The 17,872-nt window shown below is 32.6% G+C and overlaps 1 protein-coding gene across 2 annotated transcripts in view; it reads right to left on the reverse strand.

The window, feature by feature from the left end:
- Window positions 1-17,872, reverse strand: part of Epc2 (enhancer of polycomb 2) — a 139,962-nt gene that overhangs the window by 20,208 nt on the left and 101,882 nt on the right. For both annotated transcript variants that reach the window (XM_076865568.1, XM_076865567.1), the window contains exons 4-7: window positions 9,047-9,253; window positions 4,605-4,753; window positions 3,761-3,893; window positions 1,452-1,643 (exon numbers count right to left, since the gene is read on the reverse strand). In XM_076865568.1, coding sequence (XP_076721683.1) covers window positions 1,452-1,643; window positions 3,761-3,893; window positions 4,605-4,753; window positions 9,047-9,253 — 681 coding nt within the window. The remainder of the gene's footprint in view (window positions 1-1,451; window positions 1,644-3,760; window positions 3,894-4,604; window positions 4,754-9,046; window positions 9,254-17,872) is intronic.

Raw genomic sequence — 17,872 nt, forward strand, 5'->3', positions numbered from 1 at the left:
TACATATATTTAAAAAACCTTGTCATTTTCTTAAATTTTTAAATACTCAATAATAAAAGTAGATAGAGGCCATCTGCCATTTGGCTACTACTGCAGGCATCATTCCTCTAATCCCTTTCCTCCTCTTCTGTTGTTTTGTGCTCTAGTGATGCCAAACTTCTAGCAGTTCTCTTTAATAACTGTATTCTCTGCTTACAGTCTTTCACTATTCTCTAGATCTGGAAAAACCACTATTTGATAGGATATTGAATCCTTCACTCCTTCAAAATAGTCATATAATCAATGTCTCATGGTTATTCAAAGTTTTGCCTTAGCCTAACTGTACTATCCTCTGACAAGTATGACCCGTTTTATTAAGTGGTTCTGAAGAACACACAAAATTAAACACATCTATGTGCATCTGTTACTATCACATGAAATATGAACTATGCAGTGACTAAAAATAAAAACAGCCAAAGGAGCACATTTTACATTGTATGTAGACATCTGAATTTTAAATGGTTGCAGTAATAAAGGGTTTTAGAAATAGTCTTGCTTCTAAACATATTTGTGACGTTACAAAACTGCCTTTAAAGAAAATAAGCAAAACTATTACAATATGATAAAACTGATAGTGAATTCAAGGTATCTGTTACAGAATTCTCTTTAAGTTTTTTATACCATATCTACCTATAGGAAAAAAAAAAGGAAAGGAAAAGAGAAGGTACTGCTAAATTAGGTGCTAAACCAAATTCACTTTCTGAAAAAACTAATCCTTTAATATGTAAACTAAATGTCTTGTTTTAAGAATAGTACTTGTGAAAATAAAGTTAAAAATTGTAATTGCAAATATTTTACTATAAAGCTGTTGCAATATCCAAACATATATTTTCATAAGTTACTACTTTAATCAGTTCTAAATCTTTAAAATCAAATAGCTATTACCCAACAATTAGCAAAACTTAAATATCATAAAATATAATGCTAGTAGAATATGGTAAAAAGGGAATTATCATAGTTGAATATTTACAATCATGTTTATTTGTTTTTGTGATACTGGGGATGAAACTCACAGCCTAGCCTCACACATGCCAAGGCAAGTGCTCTATCACTAAGCTATATCCCTAGCTCATGATTATGTTTAAATGTCTTAAAATACTGATACACTTTGGATCAGTAATTCCATTTTTGAAAATTCACTTTGAATACAAAAAATAAGTTTGTTAATTTTTACAAAAGGAAAAACTAAAAACCACTTTGATGTTCCACAACAGAAATCCTGTTGAACTTATGGAAAATAAAAGTAAGTACTATTTTAGTGGCCACACAAACACACAATGAAGAAAATGTTTATGCTGTAACAGGTTAACAAAGCAAGCATCAGAAATCTTAAAATGTCAGTTATATTTTAAATATAAAACAATATAAAAGAGTCAGAGGAAATGTCTTTAAAATAGTTTTAAAACAAGCACCTGTGGAAATTCATCTTCATCTGAGCTGTGAAAGTCATATTGCTTAATGTCACTCTTATTGATCACAGGCAATGTCTCAGGAGTGGGCTGCTGAGACGTTATCAAAGCCTCTGCTTTAGGCTTCTTTGGGTACTTCTTCTTTTGACGAACAACATCAGAAGCCTCTTCTTTCAAAGATATATGATGAGGGTGCTGTTTACATGATGATTTACCCCCAAAAGGAAGAAATGAAAATCATTTTAGAATAAAATCATGAAAAACTATATTGCTCTTTGAAAAAGATACATTTTTATTCATGAGATAATTTTACTGTTTTTAGTATGCAAAAATTACTTTGTGATCATGAATTGAAACATGATTTACTTTCTGCAAATTATAATGAAAACTAATTATGATATTTGTTTGCTTTTTGTATTAGTAAAGCTATTAGTAATTTTATATTGCTCTATTATGCAATCCAATGTTTAAAAGGTATCTGAATGCAATTCTTATATAAATCCACTATATTAAAGAGGAAAACAACTTATTTAAAAAATAATTTGAATGAGGTTATGAGTTCATTAATTTATTTATGCAATTATTTCTAATTTAAAAAATGTCTTTAGATGGTAATCTTTTGAGAAAAACAAGCTTATTAACTAGAAAAAAAACTTCACTTTTTAGAATATGTAATTATTGCTTCAACTGAACAAAAATCAAATGGTTCTCAAGTACACCAGGGTTCTGGGGAGGTACCTGAGAGGCCATCTGGTAAAGGGACTGATTGATGGGGTAGTTTCTAGCCCCCATCTCCCTTCTACAGAGCAACTCTGCTTCTATATATTTTAATATACTGGCATTTATTTTAATAAAAATAATGTACGTAACATTTTTAAAAAATTTTAAATGACTATCAGACACCAAACTATAAACAATATCAAAGTGTAAAATTTTTTAAAAAGCTATGTTTCCTCATGTAGTTCAAATGTCAAAACTACTTTAGGATAAAAACTGCACACAATGAAAATGTTGCTTGAGTGGCAGATTATGTATTTAGACAGATATAAACTATTTTATATAAAGGGTATAACTATTTAGAAAAAGTAAACACCAACTTCCTAGAAACTCTTGATATTTTAAGATGGGATGTGTGACAAAGTAAATATATCTAACTATGTATAATGGGGTAAGATAAAGTATGGATGCAACCATATCTGTAAAATCAGTACTTAAACGGGCCAAGTATTCTTAGAGAAGATCTAAAATAAGATTCAGCTTACAATAAAGGTTGATTCTATCAGTAATTGTGGGGTAGAGTTTTCATATTCTAATGCTTAACAGTTGCATACCTAGGTAAAGCACTGATTGATATAAAATGGATTTTGAAAAATAACTTACAAAATGACATTTGTGGCATTGATAACTTTTCGGCTAGTAAGACAAGCAAAATTTAAAGGGAATTGTAGATGGGCTAGATGCCTGTGATTAATAAGAACCTGGTATTTGAATTGACATGAGTTGAATAAAGGAGGAAATCTTCATGCTCCACATTCTTCCTTGACCTTTAAGAATGAACTCATGAAAAACAAGGACTGTGTACATTTGTAAAAGATGAATTTTCCACAAACACTCTAAGTCACTTTTAACATCTTGCTAGAATAAGGTCAAGTTGATCTCCTTATTTAAATTTAAACTCCTTAAAATTGAAGGTTTTATTAATTTTTATATAACCCAATCAAAAAATTAATGTACCAATGAGTACTACATAAATATAATTATTTAATTTAAGAATAAAATAATCACTGAGTACAGTTTTCTTATTAGGAGAAAATTTGGATCCAGATGTTAGAGGACTTTTTAAAGTCATTCAAGGTAGGTAAAGTGATAAGTGCAGATTTTGGCAATGATGACAAGAATAACTCCCAATAATCTCAATGAAGAAAGCTTTCAATTTTACATTTTAATGCCTGCCCCTATCATGCAGAACTTGGTGGGGCTAGTGACAATAACTAGACTATAATTACCTTTATTCTCCAGTGAAATAAGACGGTATGTTGGAAAGCCATGTACTTGGGAGGCCTGAACTCAAGTCATGCAGAGGTAAACCCTACTTCAAAGGATTGTTGTGAGGTTTAATGGGCCAAAAATTATGTAAAAACTTGTATAAAGTGCTGGGCAAAGAGTAAAAACTAAATTGATGTTAATGACTTTCCTTAACCATCCTATAGATATCCTGTAGACATCCTATAGACATCCTGTAGACAACTACAGAAATGAATAGTTATCTGATCATCATTTCCATACATAATTTCTCCCCAGAGAATATTTACCTTAGTTTTACATTCTTGGACTTTGTGATGATTTCCATTATGAAGAGTTGCTGGAGTGGTATACAACTCTTTTTCTGATCTACTGATTTTCACTTCATTAAGGATCTCACCTCCATAGTCTCCCAAATGGTATCTTGAAAAGGAAACAAAATATTAGAAAATGTTCCATAGTTTAATGATAAAAACATTAAAGTAAAAACATGACATTTCAGTTAACTAACAAAATAGAACTAACAATAAGATTCTTTTTAAAAAAAAAAAACTTATAGAAACAAAGGATCTCATATTGGGGTTCAATAAATGCAACAAACCAAAAAACAAACACAAAAATACCTAAAGTGCACATGTGATTAATTTCTCATAACACTCTGCATTATCAAAGAACCAGGAAATGTTTAGAATGCTTATTTTAAGAATCACATAAAATTTTGCTCAGTTTAGTCCACTTATTTACACAAGAAAATATATCAGAGAACACATTTCCAAAAGAGCAGAACCAAAAAATTTTGTCTCCCTAGTTAGAAAATAAAATTAAACATTCATTTCCAATAAATTTTGTTTAACAGAAACTTGAACATAGAGAATAAAATGATCTCTAGATTCTTTTTTAAATTCAATTATTCTGCCCAAAATTAAGCTTATTAGAGAATCAGTTTTTTATACACCAAAATCCCTCATATCGGCAATTCAAATTGCCAATAACTTAGTTAAAAAAAACAAACAACTAGTAGCCACAAGTCTTTAAAAAAAAAAAAGGAAATTTGGTAAGAATTACCAAAAAGCTTAACACCCTTCTCCATTTTTTGTTAACATTTGGCTAAAGGTGTAACAGTCCCAATATTACCTTTTTTCCACAACTTCTAAGGTTAAGTGCAATAATTCTCGTTTTGTTTTCTCTCTTCTCTTAATCATTTCCAAAATTGTTATGGCTCTACTAAACTCTCGTCTCAGTTTCAACATCTTTTCGTAAGAGGCTTCATCATTCTTACGATTCTATTAAAAGTAACAAGTTTAGAAGAATAATTAACCTAATTATCCACATTTCTAGATTCATTCAACAAAATCTTATCAAAGCAAATGTTTAAAAATGTTAAATGTAAAAATGTTTAAAAATCATCCAAAGAACAACTATATAAGACAACCCAATTATTTAACTCTGAAAATATAAGCAATTATTGTGTAATAGACAGTCATGAGAAAAATGCTGGCAGCCACTGAAAATACTGAATGGCATAGAAGCAATAATTCCAATAATAAAACTTGAAACAAAAATGAGTTTTATCAAAAAAATACAGATCATTCGTATTGTAGCAAGGTATTTTTCAATGACAGAAATAGTTCTGCCAATATAAACATGAGCAATGCTCAACAATCAAAGCTTAACTTCAGAAACTCAGATAATTCAAGGTATGAAGAATATGCATCTCAAGAAATGGTATTATCATGTTTCAACATAGTAACACACAGTAGAAAAGAGATTTAGCAAAAGTTCATAACTGTAGAATATTGTTAATTAGTTGTTAATTATTGTTAACATCAAATATAAGATGTTAAATTTAATTACAAAATGAAAGCCTTGTTTAATAACTACAGAAGGTTCAGCTGTAATTAGCATCATCTGTTTGCATATAAAGTTACTATTCATGTAAACTATTTTTGTTAAATCAAATATTCACAAAGTATTTACTTTATATAGGGCATGGAACTGTTAAAACAGACCACTACCCCTCTTTAATCTCTGTGTCCAGACATTTAACGCAATCACTTCATCTTTGAGTTAGTAATTTAATATGAATGACATTAGAAAGAACCTAAAGAAAGAATGCCAGAGGTTTCAAAACAGAATTATAAAAGAGAAAATAAGAACTGAAAGAAACTCGAAGTTTTACTTTTTCTTTTGTGTATAGTATCTTGCATTTAGAAAATAACCATCATGTATTGTGCACATGTATGAATATGCAGTAAGGAATCCCATTAATTGTATAATGCTCCAATAAATTTTTAAAGAAATAAAGTTTGCATTCAAGGAAATGCAAAAAAAAAAAAAAAAAAAAGAAAGAAAAGAAAATAACCATCATGTATTGAAAATAACCTAAATTGGGTCAATAATTTCTTCCAATATAGTGAATTAAAAATTAACATTATCAACAGCAAATATTAAAGTGCCTACTCTGTGCAGAGTATAGCAAATGCCCTCTACCCTGGTTTTTAACTAATGACAAACATACAGAATCCAAAAGTGAATTATTGTGTAAGGCTACATGCCACTGGCAACTGAATAACATTCAAAAGTACACTAGAACCTTTAAATACTGCCCTCCTCTTCAAAAAGTATTCTTGGACTCTAGGCTTACTCATTTCCTGTTCTCTTCAGGTCCAAATACCTACCCTTCCTAACTTTTCCTTTCCCCAGTCCTGCACTTTTTACTCCTTAAAAAAAAGAACTTTTATTTTGAAATGATACAACACATAATTCCCATATATCTTTATTCAGATTCTCCAAGTTAATGTTTTACATTTGATTTATGGGGACATATATAAACATATACATATATAATTGGTGGTGTATTTGAAATTTTCAAGAAAAGTTGAACATATAATGCCCCCATTTGTATGTTTTTTCTCAAAACAAAGATATACTCATATATCATTGCAGCATAAATATCAAGAACTGGGAATTAACTATAAAAATCTTAATTCCAAGGCTTTATTCATATTTGTCCCAGTACTGTCCTTTACAGCAGTAAGTATAGCTGCTATACTTGTTATAGTATATCTCTAAGGACTCAGGGGTTACTCTAAGGGTTACAATTCATTGCTAATTATTTTGATGCTCAAACTTTCCCAGCTCTGATCAGTACAGTCCCCCTTCAACCTGACTCCTATGTCCTTTTGATGGGGCTCCAACATTCTTCAATCACATTTTTATTTTCTGGTACAGCAGCAAATTTTTTTCAGGCTTATCTTTTTATTTTCCCAGCGCCAGACATGGAATCAACCAATTTTCATAAGGAGCCCTGGTTCCTTTCAATGGGGTTCAGTATTAAAAATCATGTCCTACGCATGCTAGGTACACCCATTTTTGTACTGGGTATCACTGCTTCTATAGTCTCTCAGTGAACAGACCTAGGAAATAAATGTACTAATATATGTATGTACATACCTAACCAAATACATATCTGTTTCTAGTTTTATCAATATTAAAAATCATGAATTTATCAATATTAAAAATCATGAATTCATAATGACATCTTTTCTATTCTCTCAAATTGGCCCTTTTCTCTGTATTTGAATGCTTAATCCCTTCTCACAACTGTCTCTTCTTTGGGCCAACTCTTTTCTCCCTATTCTAGTTAATAGTTCTGTACCTACTGCCAAATCTCCAGAGAAGTGATTCTCAAACTACTGTATTTCAGAATTAACTACAGATCTTTTTATAACCAGCGATGATGATTCATAGATGATTGTTTTGAGGCCTGAACTGGGAACCACTTCAGGGCCATGGAGAGGGAGAAGAGAAGGCATAGGCACTAAAAGTTTTAGTTGTGCAGTTAAACATATTAAATGTATATGCTGATTCAGGACTTATCAGTACTTTAACACATGCTAGTTCCTTAAGACTATCTCATTAAAAATGACTATGTACTCCTGAATTAAATATTAGTTTACTGAATTAAAATTAAAATTAGCCAAAAAATATTTCAATAGTTTTTTTGTATCAACTATATAAGTGCTTTGAAGTTCATGAAATAAGTATAGAGCCTTGGTTAGCAGTAATCATTTACTGCATATCCCAATGCCTGCCCACCATCTGAACAGGTAGAGCATATGCATTATTTGTTAAGTGCTTTCCTCACTTTTTCATTCTGAAACACATAAACATTTTCAACTAGTAACACTGCAGGACAGAGTAATAGTCTTTGGACCTATGAGTAAAAACAGAGAAATAAAAAGCAAAGAACACTAAAAAGAAAATGTACCACTCTTCAGAGGAATATGAAAATAAAAACAAAACAAAACAAACAACAAGAAAACAAGAGAAAGGGTAGGATTTAGAGTAAGGAGAAATTTGTGATCACACAACAGTTGAGTACCTAAGCATAAGAAACAGCTACCAGTAATTTTCAATATACAATAATTAGAAAGAATAAACCATATTTTAATCTTCAAAATACTATTTAAATACTGCTAATTTAAAATATTTCATCCTCACTCACTAAAAGAAGTCCAACAGTACATTTTCCTCAAAAGACACTGCTAACAGTTCATGGTTTACAAAGCATCTAAATCAATTATATTGTTTTAAAAAGCAACTGGTAGTTCAGATAAACCTTTCCTTCCTTGCATCCAATAGTTCACATTTGTAGTTTTATAAACTAGTAACTAACCAGTAGGAGAATTTCTCCTAAAATATACCATCTCTGGCAGCTGTTATGCTTCACAGCTGTTAGGTTAACAGCTGACAAAGACAAGCTTTCAATGTTAGGAGTAACAAGAATCTACAGAAAATGCCCTGCCTCCAATTATAATTCTTCAAGGTTTTACATTTACATGTTCCTAATTCTTTGTGATGTTAGAGAATGTATTACCAGGTAGTATTTACTGTTAAGTTATAAGAAATATAAGTTATAAGAAATGTTTTGTTCTGTATTATATCAGTCCAAAGTGTGAGATCCTATTTCTCTTACTTAGAATTTTGGCTCACACTGCTACTGAAAGCTAGATGGGACAAGTCCATCAATTTGAAATCTAACACAACTGTCAACTAAGAAAAGGAGAAAAAGATCCCACTGCTGCCAGGATTGGTTTGAAAATGAACATTTCCCTACTTCCCATGACCCCATAGTAGCTAGAGGCACCAAAGTTCATTTTTACTTGTAAAAACTAGAATATCGTTTTTAAAGGAATTGTAAGCTCTTAAGTGACCAACAAGGAAAAGCAGTATTACTTCAAATTCTCAACTTCCCAAACAGAACAGATAAATGACAGAAAGAAAAATTTACTGAAGAACTCAAAATCTGTAAGATACATAAGGACACAAAATTCTTCATATTACTTCAACTACAAGCCTAAAATACCTTATGAAAGGTGTAGGTAATACATAAACACCAAAAAGCAAATGGTCAATAGATGAGATTAAAGAGTAGGATTTCTAAAATAAAGTTTATCAATGTTATTAGCTTTCATGTTCAAATTACTCAAACTTATTCAAATTATTAGGAAAAAAAGTTACTGGTCTTAAATTATTACTGATCTACATTCAATCAAATATAATTTGCACATTACCTTTCGAGTTTGCATTTTCTCTGTTCTCCTCCGGAAGGCAACATAAGGGTCATTGTTGGTAGAGCCATCTCTTTTCTCTTGTTTTATCTGAGGAATGAGGGATGGCCCCCTGCAGTTTTTACGTTTTCTCACCCAGTAGTCATATACAGCTTTAATAAGATAATCATCTTCGTTTAGCAGCAGTTTTGCTTCTTGAAGTGTTACAAGCTAAATGAAAAACAAGACATTACCAACTACAATGTTTGAAAAAAAATCAAAATTGAACTACAGTTATCAGAAAAACATGTGATCCATTCTAACAGTTATGATCAGATAATATGATGGTAAAGACATGATTCAATTCAACCTAACAAAAGTCTCAATAGTTAGGAGATTTATTTAAAAACTAATTATTTTGTCGAGAGGTAGAAGTTCCACAATTTAAGAAAAATATGTATAAGTAATAGTTAGGAAGACTATACTGAATTTATGCCTTAGGTAAGTCTTGGCCTAGAAGACATCTGGGGTCTTTCAAAATTTTGATAATCTATGATTCTACATATTTTAAGGTCTACTAGTTTTCAAGCCTACTAAGTAGCTTATATTTGGTTCTCAATAGCAACCAGAAGATACAGAAGGTTTCATTTTACGTAATGTCAAAACAACAAATATTATTATACTATGCCTATTTTGGAACTGAATAAAGGAAAAACAGCATATTTCTGTAAATTTCAACACTATGCAATGAACCAGTATTCCATACATTACCTTTAAAGGGATGCCTTTCTACTGTTGAAGTTCTCTGAAACTGTACTATATACCCCAAAATCTACAAGGGTAGGAGTAGATTAAGAATTGGGCTTTATGTAGGATTTCTTTGCATCCCTGAGGATTGAACCAAGGGCCTCATGCATGCTAGGTAGGTGAGTGCTCTACCACCAGCCCAGAGTTGAGCTTTCTGGATCTATTCTACCTCAAACTGAAAGCATCACAGCATCACTAGAAGCTCTCCTGTGCTCTGAAGGGCCAGGGAAACATCCTGCATGTGTTTCAGTTGTTTGGTCATTATGCTTCTGATAAATCTTGCCACTAATCAGAGAACAGTAATGAGCTTCTTAGGTAACAGTATTATCAAACTAACACTACTTCCTATGCTTCTGCATGGCATGCTGGGATTAAAATATCTGCTCAGTTTTCCTTCACTAGTGGTCCTTGCTCCAGCTTGCAATGTCTTTTGTTAAGTACCCTCCTTACATCACAACTAGTAAGAATTTAATATATAGTTTGCAGTTAAATATCCTACTATTTCTGTCCAGGGTTAACTGTATTTTCTCAGTTAACTGCTTGTTTTATGCTGTTATACAGCAACTTTTTATTTTGTGGGAAAATCTAGTTTTAAATATTCTGTAAAATTTGTCTTTAGCTATGCTAAGACAACCTGCTAGTATCACTGCATCTCTATCATGACAACAACATTAATTCGAGTGGGTTAAGAACCAGTTGCAGATAAAAGTTACCAAAATAATAATAATAATAATAATAAGTTCTGTCACTTAGCATGCTTACTTTAACCACTAGAAAGCCGTAGAAACCATCTAACTGGCAAAAAGAATCTAAAGTAAATTTATATTTCTAAAGTAGTCTGGTGTTGATTATTTAGGAAGGCTTGGATATGGGGTGATAACACTATCCTACTTTTTGGGCTTTTCTTCTAAACTGTACTAGCTTCATGAAAACAAGGACTATTTATTTTGCTAACAGATAAAACCCCTGAACTGCCTAGCAATTTCAATGCACACATTTTTAATACACAAATTAATAAACCACAGGTGAAAATTGGTGTTTTCTAATTTATAAAATGGTGAATTAAGAAAAAGTAGAATTAATAATCAATAAGTATTAATTTATAGGTTATGGAAAAACTAAGGAAAAAGCTTTAAGATAAATCTACTACCTAAAGAAACTTATAATATGGCAATAATGGTAGGATAAGATCAAATTAATCAATAAGACAACATAAGAACTTTGGAACTCAGTGCAATAAGCTACAAGGTGGGAGAGAGAGAACAACCAGGAGTGCATGTATTTCTTTTCAGTATTAGAAAATGACTGCTTTTTTACCATTTTACTTCTTTCAAATTTGATGGCTTATTATTTGTGCAATAGCCTAAACAGTACTACCAAGCACAAAAGTAATGTAACTATAAGGATTTACATTAAATTAAAAAAGGGTTCAATAATCACTTTTCACATTATGTTCTTCAAGAACGAATGACTGCAGTCCAAAATTGACAAAGTGAAGTTGTGATTGACTTTAAAAGTTAATACTGGATATATTCAAATGACATTAATACAATGCAATGAAATTATCATCTGAGGAGAAAACATCAGCATTCAATGAAATAAAAAATATATATTTTTATATATTTTGAATATTTAAGGAGAAAATTCCTTTACCAAAGTTCCAGAAAATGGAAACGTGTTCAACAACAAAAATTTGGTAGAATTATAGTCTTCCTGTCTTTGGGAAAGAACTCAAACATAAATCATGCCCTATTTTTTTTACAGGCACATATGCCCAAATCAAAAAAGGGAAACACCTGTTTAAATTCTAAGACAAATGCCACAATTAAATAATCCTTTTCCTGCCAGGTGCGGTGGTGCACACCCGTAATCCCATCAATTCAAGAGACTGATATAGGAGGCTTGCAAATTCTTGGCCAGTCTCAGAAACTTAGTGAGAACCCATCTTAAAATAAAAAATTAAAAGGGCTCAGGATATAGCTCAGTGGAAAGTGCCTCTGGGTAAAATACCCAGTACCAAAAATAAAAATAAAAAATAAAAAATTTAAAAATTCTTTTCTTTTTCATAGAGAGGGACATTAATCCATTAAAATTCATAATTATTTCACTTATCACCAGGCTTGAGATGACTACTTTAGAAGGATCTATTTATTAATTCATTTTTTCCTTCAAAGGTTCCACTATAGTTTTCTGATTCTTAATACTGCCAGCCCATGGAAACAAAGAGACCATGGAATAATGAAATCATAATGATAAGATGGTTAGGATAAAGTTTCTCCAATTCTATGAATAATATTCAAAGATATAAGAAATTTCCAAGAGTTCTTTTAGTCTTACATTTAGGAGAAAACTTTTTCCTAACTGAATGTTGATAGATTGCTGACATGCTGAAACCAACCTCTGCAGTCACAGGAATGACCCTCTGATATTCTCATAATACAAATTTTAAAACAAGTCTGGATAAGACAATAACATTTAAATGAGTTGAAATGAAAAATATAAACCTTAAATTCAAATTATTTTTCAAATCAGACTAGACTTTCATTAAATCTACATAGCACAATTATAACATACATGTACACACATATTCGATTTAATATGTAGGTTTTAAAACTCAATTATGTGGCAGGATCCATTGTGACTGCTTCAAAAGATGTAGACCAAATTTCATTTTTAAAATATAAATATTTGCTGGATGTAGTAGCTCAGGCCTGTAACCTAGCAGCTGAGAGGCTGAGGAAGGAGGATCTAAGTACAAGGCCAGCGTCAGGAACTTATGGAGACCTGACAACTCAGCAAGGCTCTGTCTCAAAATAAAACACAAAAGGGGCTGGAATGTGGTTCAGTGGTTAAGTGCTCCTGGGTTCAATCCCTGGTCCCCCAAAACAACAACAATGCCCCAAAATATAAATAATTGAAAACTGTAGTAAAGAACAAATCCCTTTAAAGACACTATATCCCAAATTAAAACAAACGAAGAAACACACACACACACATGACAGACCCTCTCCCATATAAAAAAGCACACATATTCTTAACAGTACACAAAAAACATATTTTCTTAACTGCCACACTGGGTATATCTGTGTGGGGTCTGCCTAAAAGCAAGCTTAATTAATAATGCAATCTCAAGTAAACACTTAAGATGCTGTATGATTTTTTTTTAAAAACTGCTTGATTATTATATCGAATCTTGGATATCTTTACTTTAACCTTTGTAAGTACAGTGAAAGTTGGAAACATATCAGCCAAGGTTTCTAATTGTAATCAAGAGAAAGAAATCTATTGGTAAGATACTAAATATTTCAACATCTTTGGAAGTGTTGGAAAATCAGGTTTAGAATCTGCAGTACCTAAAATTAAAGCCATGGGACTGATCTAATGGTGAAATCCACTGCTGGTTTTGCATAAACAGTATGGGGATTTACTAGAACAGCTGCTCCTGCTGCCTTGGTAATGCCAATCTCTTAACCACTATCAGAGACTTCTCTATTGTCCTTACTTTTTTGTAATAGAGGCTCTAAATCCAAATTCAGTGGTTTTAATTGGCAAAGCCCAGGTCATATAATAGTACCCTCAACACAAGGCAACAGTGCCTTGGATGCAAAAAGGGTCAGGAAAGAGCATTCAGCATTTCTACCTTGTTTTGTTTTCTTTCTTTGAAACAAAGTCTCACCAAATTGCCTGGGCTAGCCTTGAACTTAAGGATCCTCTGGTCTCACCCTCCTTAGGATCTGGGATTCAGGCATGAATCACTGTGCCTAGTTCCTGTACCTTCAGTTCCTATGGGCTAGAGAGCAGAAATTTGCTTTGCACCAATATTCATCACACAGAGAATTCTCCAAATGCAGAATAAAGTCCTAGGCTGCAAAAAGCAGTGTAAAGGAGTATTTAACTCAATAGCAAAAACAAAACAAAACAAAAAGATCAACACATCTAACTACTCAGAATGCTTTAGGAGTGAGTCTTTCTGGGAAAAATCCATCCAGAACTCCAGTTTCCCTTCTACTTCCAGTCTCCATGAATATGACACCAAGAAACAGGGCTGCTACAGGCTTACTCCAAGAAGTAGAGTAGAAGTTAGTATAAAATTCCTCTTTTGGTTTGTGAAGGTGGAGCTTATCAAATGACTGTAAATATTTAGTAAAATGATCATCTTGGGATGTAAATTCCTTGTTTACTAAGACCATGCATTAGAAAGGTAGGATCTGAGCTGGAACAGCAGCACACATCCTTAATTCTTAGCTACTCACGAGGCTGAGGAAAGATTGCAAATTTGAGGCCAGCCCTGGCAATTTAGCAAGACCCTGTCTCAAAATAAATAAATTTAAAAAGGCTGGGGATGTGACTCAGTGGTAAAGTGTCCCTGGGTTTAATCCCCATTGTAGAAAACAGGGTGAAAAAAAAAAAAAAAAAAAAGGAAAAAGAAAAGTAGGACTTGGCTTTCTAGGCAGAGGGGACAATAAAGCAGCATGGTACATTAGGTATCAGTGAAAAGCTCAGTGTGCCTAGAGTCAGGTGGAATATGGACTTTATAGATAGTGGAAACCATTACAGGTTTTGTTTGTTTTTTTTTAAAAGGAGGCTAGTTTTTAATAAAATAGCTGGTGGCAGAATTGCAGTGGTCCAGGTAAGATATAATAAAAATGGAGGAAATGGATCGAAAAGTTGATAATTGAAGTGCAAGGTTGGTCAACTGAACAGAAGATGATGATGATGCCATTAAGAAAGAGAAAGTAAACCTGAGGGAGGGGCAGGTGGTGTTGGGAATGTGAATTTGAAATGTTTGCTAAGGTTGAAAGCTTCCATAAGAAATAGCATGGAGCTTAGAGGCAGAGTCAAATCTTGGGAACCAGCAACAAGCTATTGGTAGCTTAAGAATAAAAACTGAAGACAGATACCAAAGGAAATAGCAACATATAAGATAGAGAGGGGCAATAGAAGAGGAGATTGAAAAAAAAAACAAAACAGGAAAATGAGGTGGTCAACTACAGAGATCATAATTAGAATACAGGTTGAAAAAGGCTCCTACATGCAAGTAGGAGGCCTTTAGTATCCTTAAAGAGTGCAATTCAGGGCTGGGGATGTGGCTCAAGTGGTAGCGTGCTCGCCTAGCATGCGTGAGGCACTGTGTTTGATTCTCAGCACCACATAAAAACAAAATAAAGATATTGTGTCTACCTAAAACTAAAAAATAAACATTTTTTTTTTTTTTAAAAAGAGTGCAATTCAGTAAACTGAAATGGCTTGTGATATGCGTGAAAGGTAAACAAAGGAAATACCAAATGTGGCTAATCCAAAAATGAGAATAAGTGAAAGATTCTTTTAGAAACAGAGATCCTTGGGCACATTACTGGGTATAGACAAAGACTGAAGAAATGAGAGAAGAGAAAATTAAGAGTTGGAAAAGGGTTAGGATTATGCCTCTATAAGAGGATAAATGTGGTATGCAAGTAGAAGGGAAGGAAAATTATGGAACTCATGGTTGGTGGTCTTCTTAATTGGTGTTAGCAGAGCATTCTGTTTTGGGGATGGGGGATGGAAGATAGAGAGTAAAGACTAAGTCTTTCTATGGGAATGTGTAATAAATAAAGAACAGTAGAAAATGCCTAAAAAATAGGGCTTTCCATAGTTTAGAACGGTGATAGCAAGGGTTTCTAAATCAAGGGTTTTAGAAAGAAACCTTTTAAAAGTGTCCATTTGTTGAACAATGTTTTGGTAAGAAAATATTTTATGAGAGAATGACATTTAAAGGGGCTTGTGGTTTTAAAAAAGTAATTGTTTTATTTAGAAATTATTTCAAATATCCTTTAGACCTAGGCTCATTTATTGTTAGCTTTCTTTTTGTTTTGCCCTCAGTACTGGGGATTAAACTCAGGGGTGTCCTACCACTGAGCTACATTCGCAGCCCCACCCTGTTTTTTTGAAATGGTCTTGCTAAATTGCCTAGGTGGGCATCAGACTTGTGATCCTCCTCCCTCAGTCTCCTGAGCTGCTGAGATTACCGAGGTACTCCATTATTCCTGGTCACTGTGAGCTTTTATATCCATTTGTGTGTGCATACTTGCTGCTCCTTCCTGTGCTCTTTTCCATAAACACAGCATTTTTTTCCTGATACATTTCCCTAAATACTAAAGCATGTACTTAAGGATAGATATATTCTTTCATAATCACAATGATCAACTTTAATAAGTTTAACATTGATAATGTTATCTATTTTTATCTACCATTCATTTGCCAATTTTGTTAAATGGAGTCACAAGTTATCTTTATACCATTTACTCCTGATTCAGCTTAAGGTCAGACATCACAATTAGTTGTCATAACTGAAAGATCATTTTTAATATTAAAAAGAATCTGATAACTATTTAAATTTAGGGATTGAAGGAAAGGGATTAAAAAATCCAGATGATTAGGAGTTTAGGGGGTCATTGGCAAGATAATATAGGACTATCTAGGATAGGAGAGTAAATTCTGTTTTGGAAAGGTTTAACTTGAGAGGTCTGTGAACCATCCAGATGGAGATAACCAACAGACAGCATCAAAAGAGGGAGAAAAAATCCCAGAGCTTGAAAAGGAGGTCAAGGACATGGGTACATGGAAAACTCAAATAATAATAACAATAAGAACAAAATTTCAAACTTCAATGTTTAAAGGACTTAAATGAAAAGGAGTCAGGAAGCAAAAAAGTATGGTCATGAGAAATAAGATATCTAACTATTTAAGTTTAAATTATACATAAAACCATCCAGTGCTTTTCCTGTCTTTAAAAAAGAAATAAGAAAACAAGGGACTAAATCATTTAAAAAAAAAACAGAAGCAAAACCAAAAAGAAAGGTGTAGTTCAAGATAAAGGTGGGCCCAACAGTAAAGCATTTAGCTTAGTATGCTTACAAGCACTGCAAACAAAAAAACATATTATATATAAAACATGTGAGATATTTAGATGAAGATTGAACTCAATCATAAAATCTGGCAACAGGAATTTTCAATAATGACTTAAATGAAATAGTCTCTCAGAATGATGGAGGTAGAAGGTTTGCCTCAGTCTGTCTTTGATGTCTTTCTCTACCAACCTAATAAATATTAGTTTAACTATAAACTTGATTCCTTGCCCTGGGATCTCGTACTAGGGACAGCCCCGCAAAAAAGGAAAAAATGTGATTAATGAATTCTTATAGCAGGATTTTGGAATGAAGACAGACAGCTCATTGGTGTCTTTAATTCTTGGTTCTAATAACAGGACTGTTCCTCTGACAAAACTTTCATCTTTATTTCCCACTACCTGAAACAAATGCTTCATGCTCTGCACCTACCTAGATGCTCAAGGCCTAGAAACCTGTAACCGTACAAAGAAGACTAAAATAAAATGGTGCTGATTATATATTCAGTTAACTGTACTGTTTACATTTTTTGTTTATCCTGCCCCAACTTAGATAATAAGCTCTATAAAGGCAGGTTTTTTGTCATCTTCCTATTCAATGTTATCACTTGTCTTGTTCACCTAGGCACTAAGAAAGCAAATTATAGAACAGAAAGTTGAAGGCTTTTGATGATACAATCTCAGCCATCATGAATAATTTCTGAGCAATTATGAGTAATTTCTGAGCAAATAACAGAAATACCAAAAGACTGCTGTGGCCTAATCTGCTAGGAAAATTCCATCTAGAACAACCAGAAACTATCATTTGATGGCAGTGACCAAATCCCAGGAAAACTATGACCACTAATTACAATAAGTATCAATTTGTTAATTTTTAAAAAGTTCCCATTTTTTTTTAAAAAAAACAAGTTATATTACCTCAAAAATCAGCTGAATTTTACAAAATTAATTTTCCAAGTGTACTTCTTTGAATAGTACAATGGATATTACTTTCCATCAAAATGGGGATCTGGGGGAAGCCTATCAGAAAGGCTAGATATGCAGCCAATTAATTTTCCAATGGAAAAGTTTGGGAAATGCTTCTGAAGAGTTGATAACTCCTTAAGGATTTAAAGACCTTAAGTTGCAGAACAAGGAGAATTTGATAAGTAAGCTGATGA

The sequence above is a fragment of the Callospermophilus lateralis genome, chromosome 9 (genome assembly GCF_048772815.1).
Source record: "Callospermophilus lateralis isolate mCalLat2 chromosome 9, mCalLat2.hap1, whole genome shotgun sequence".
NCBI classification, from domain to species: domain Eukaryota; kingdom Metazoa; phylum Chordata; class Mammalia; order Rodentia; family Sciuridae; genus Callospermophilus; species Callospermophilus lateralis.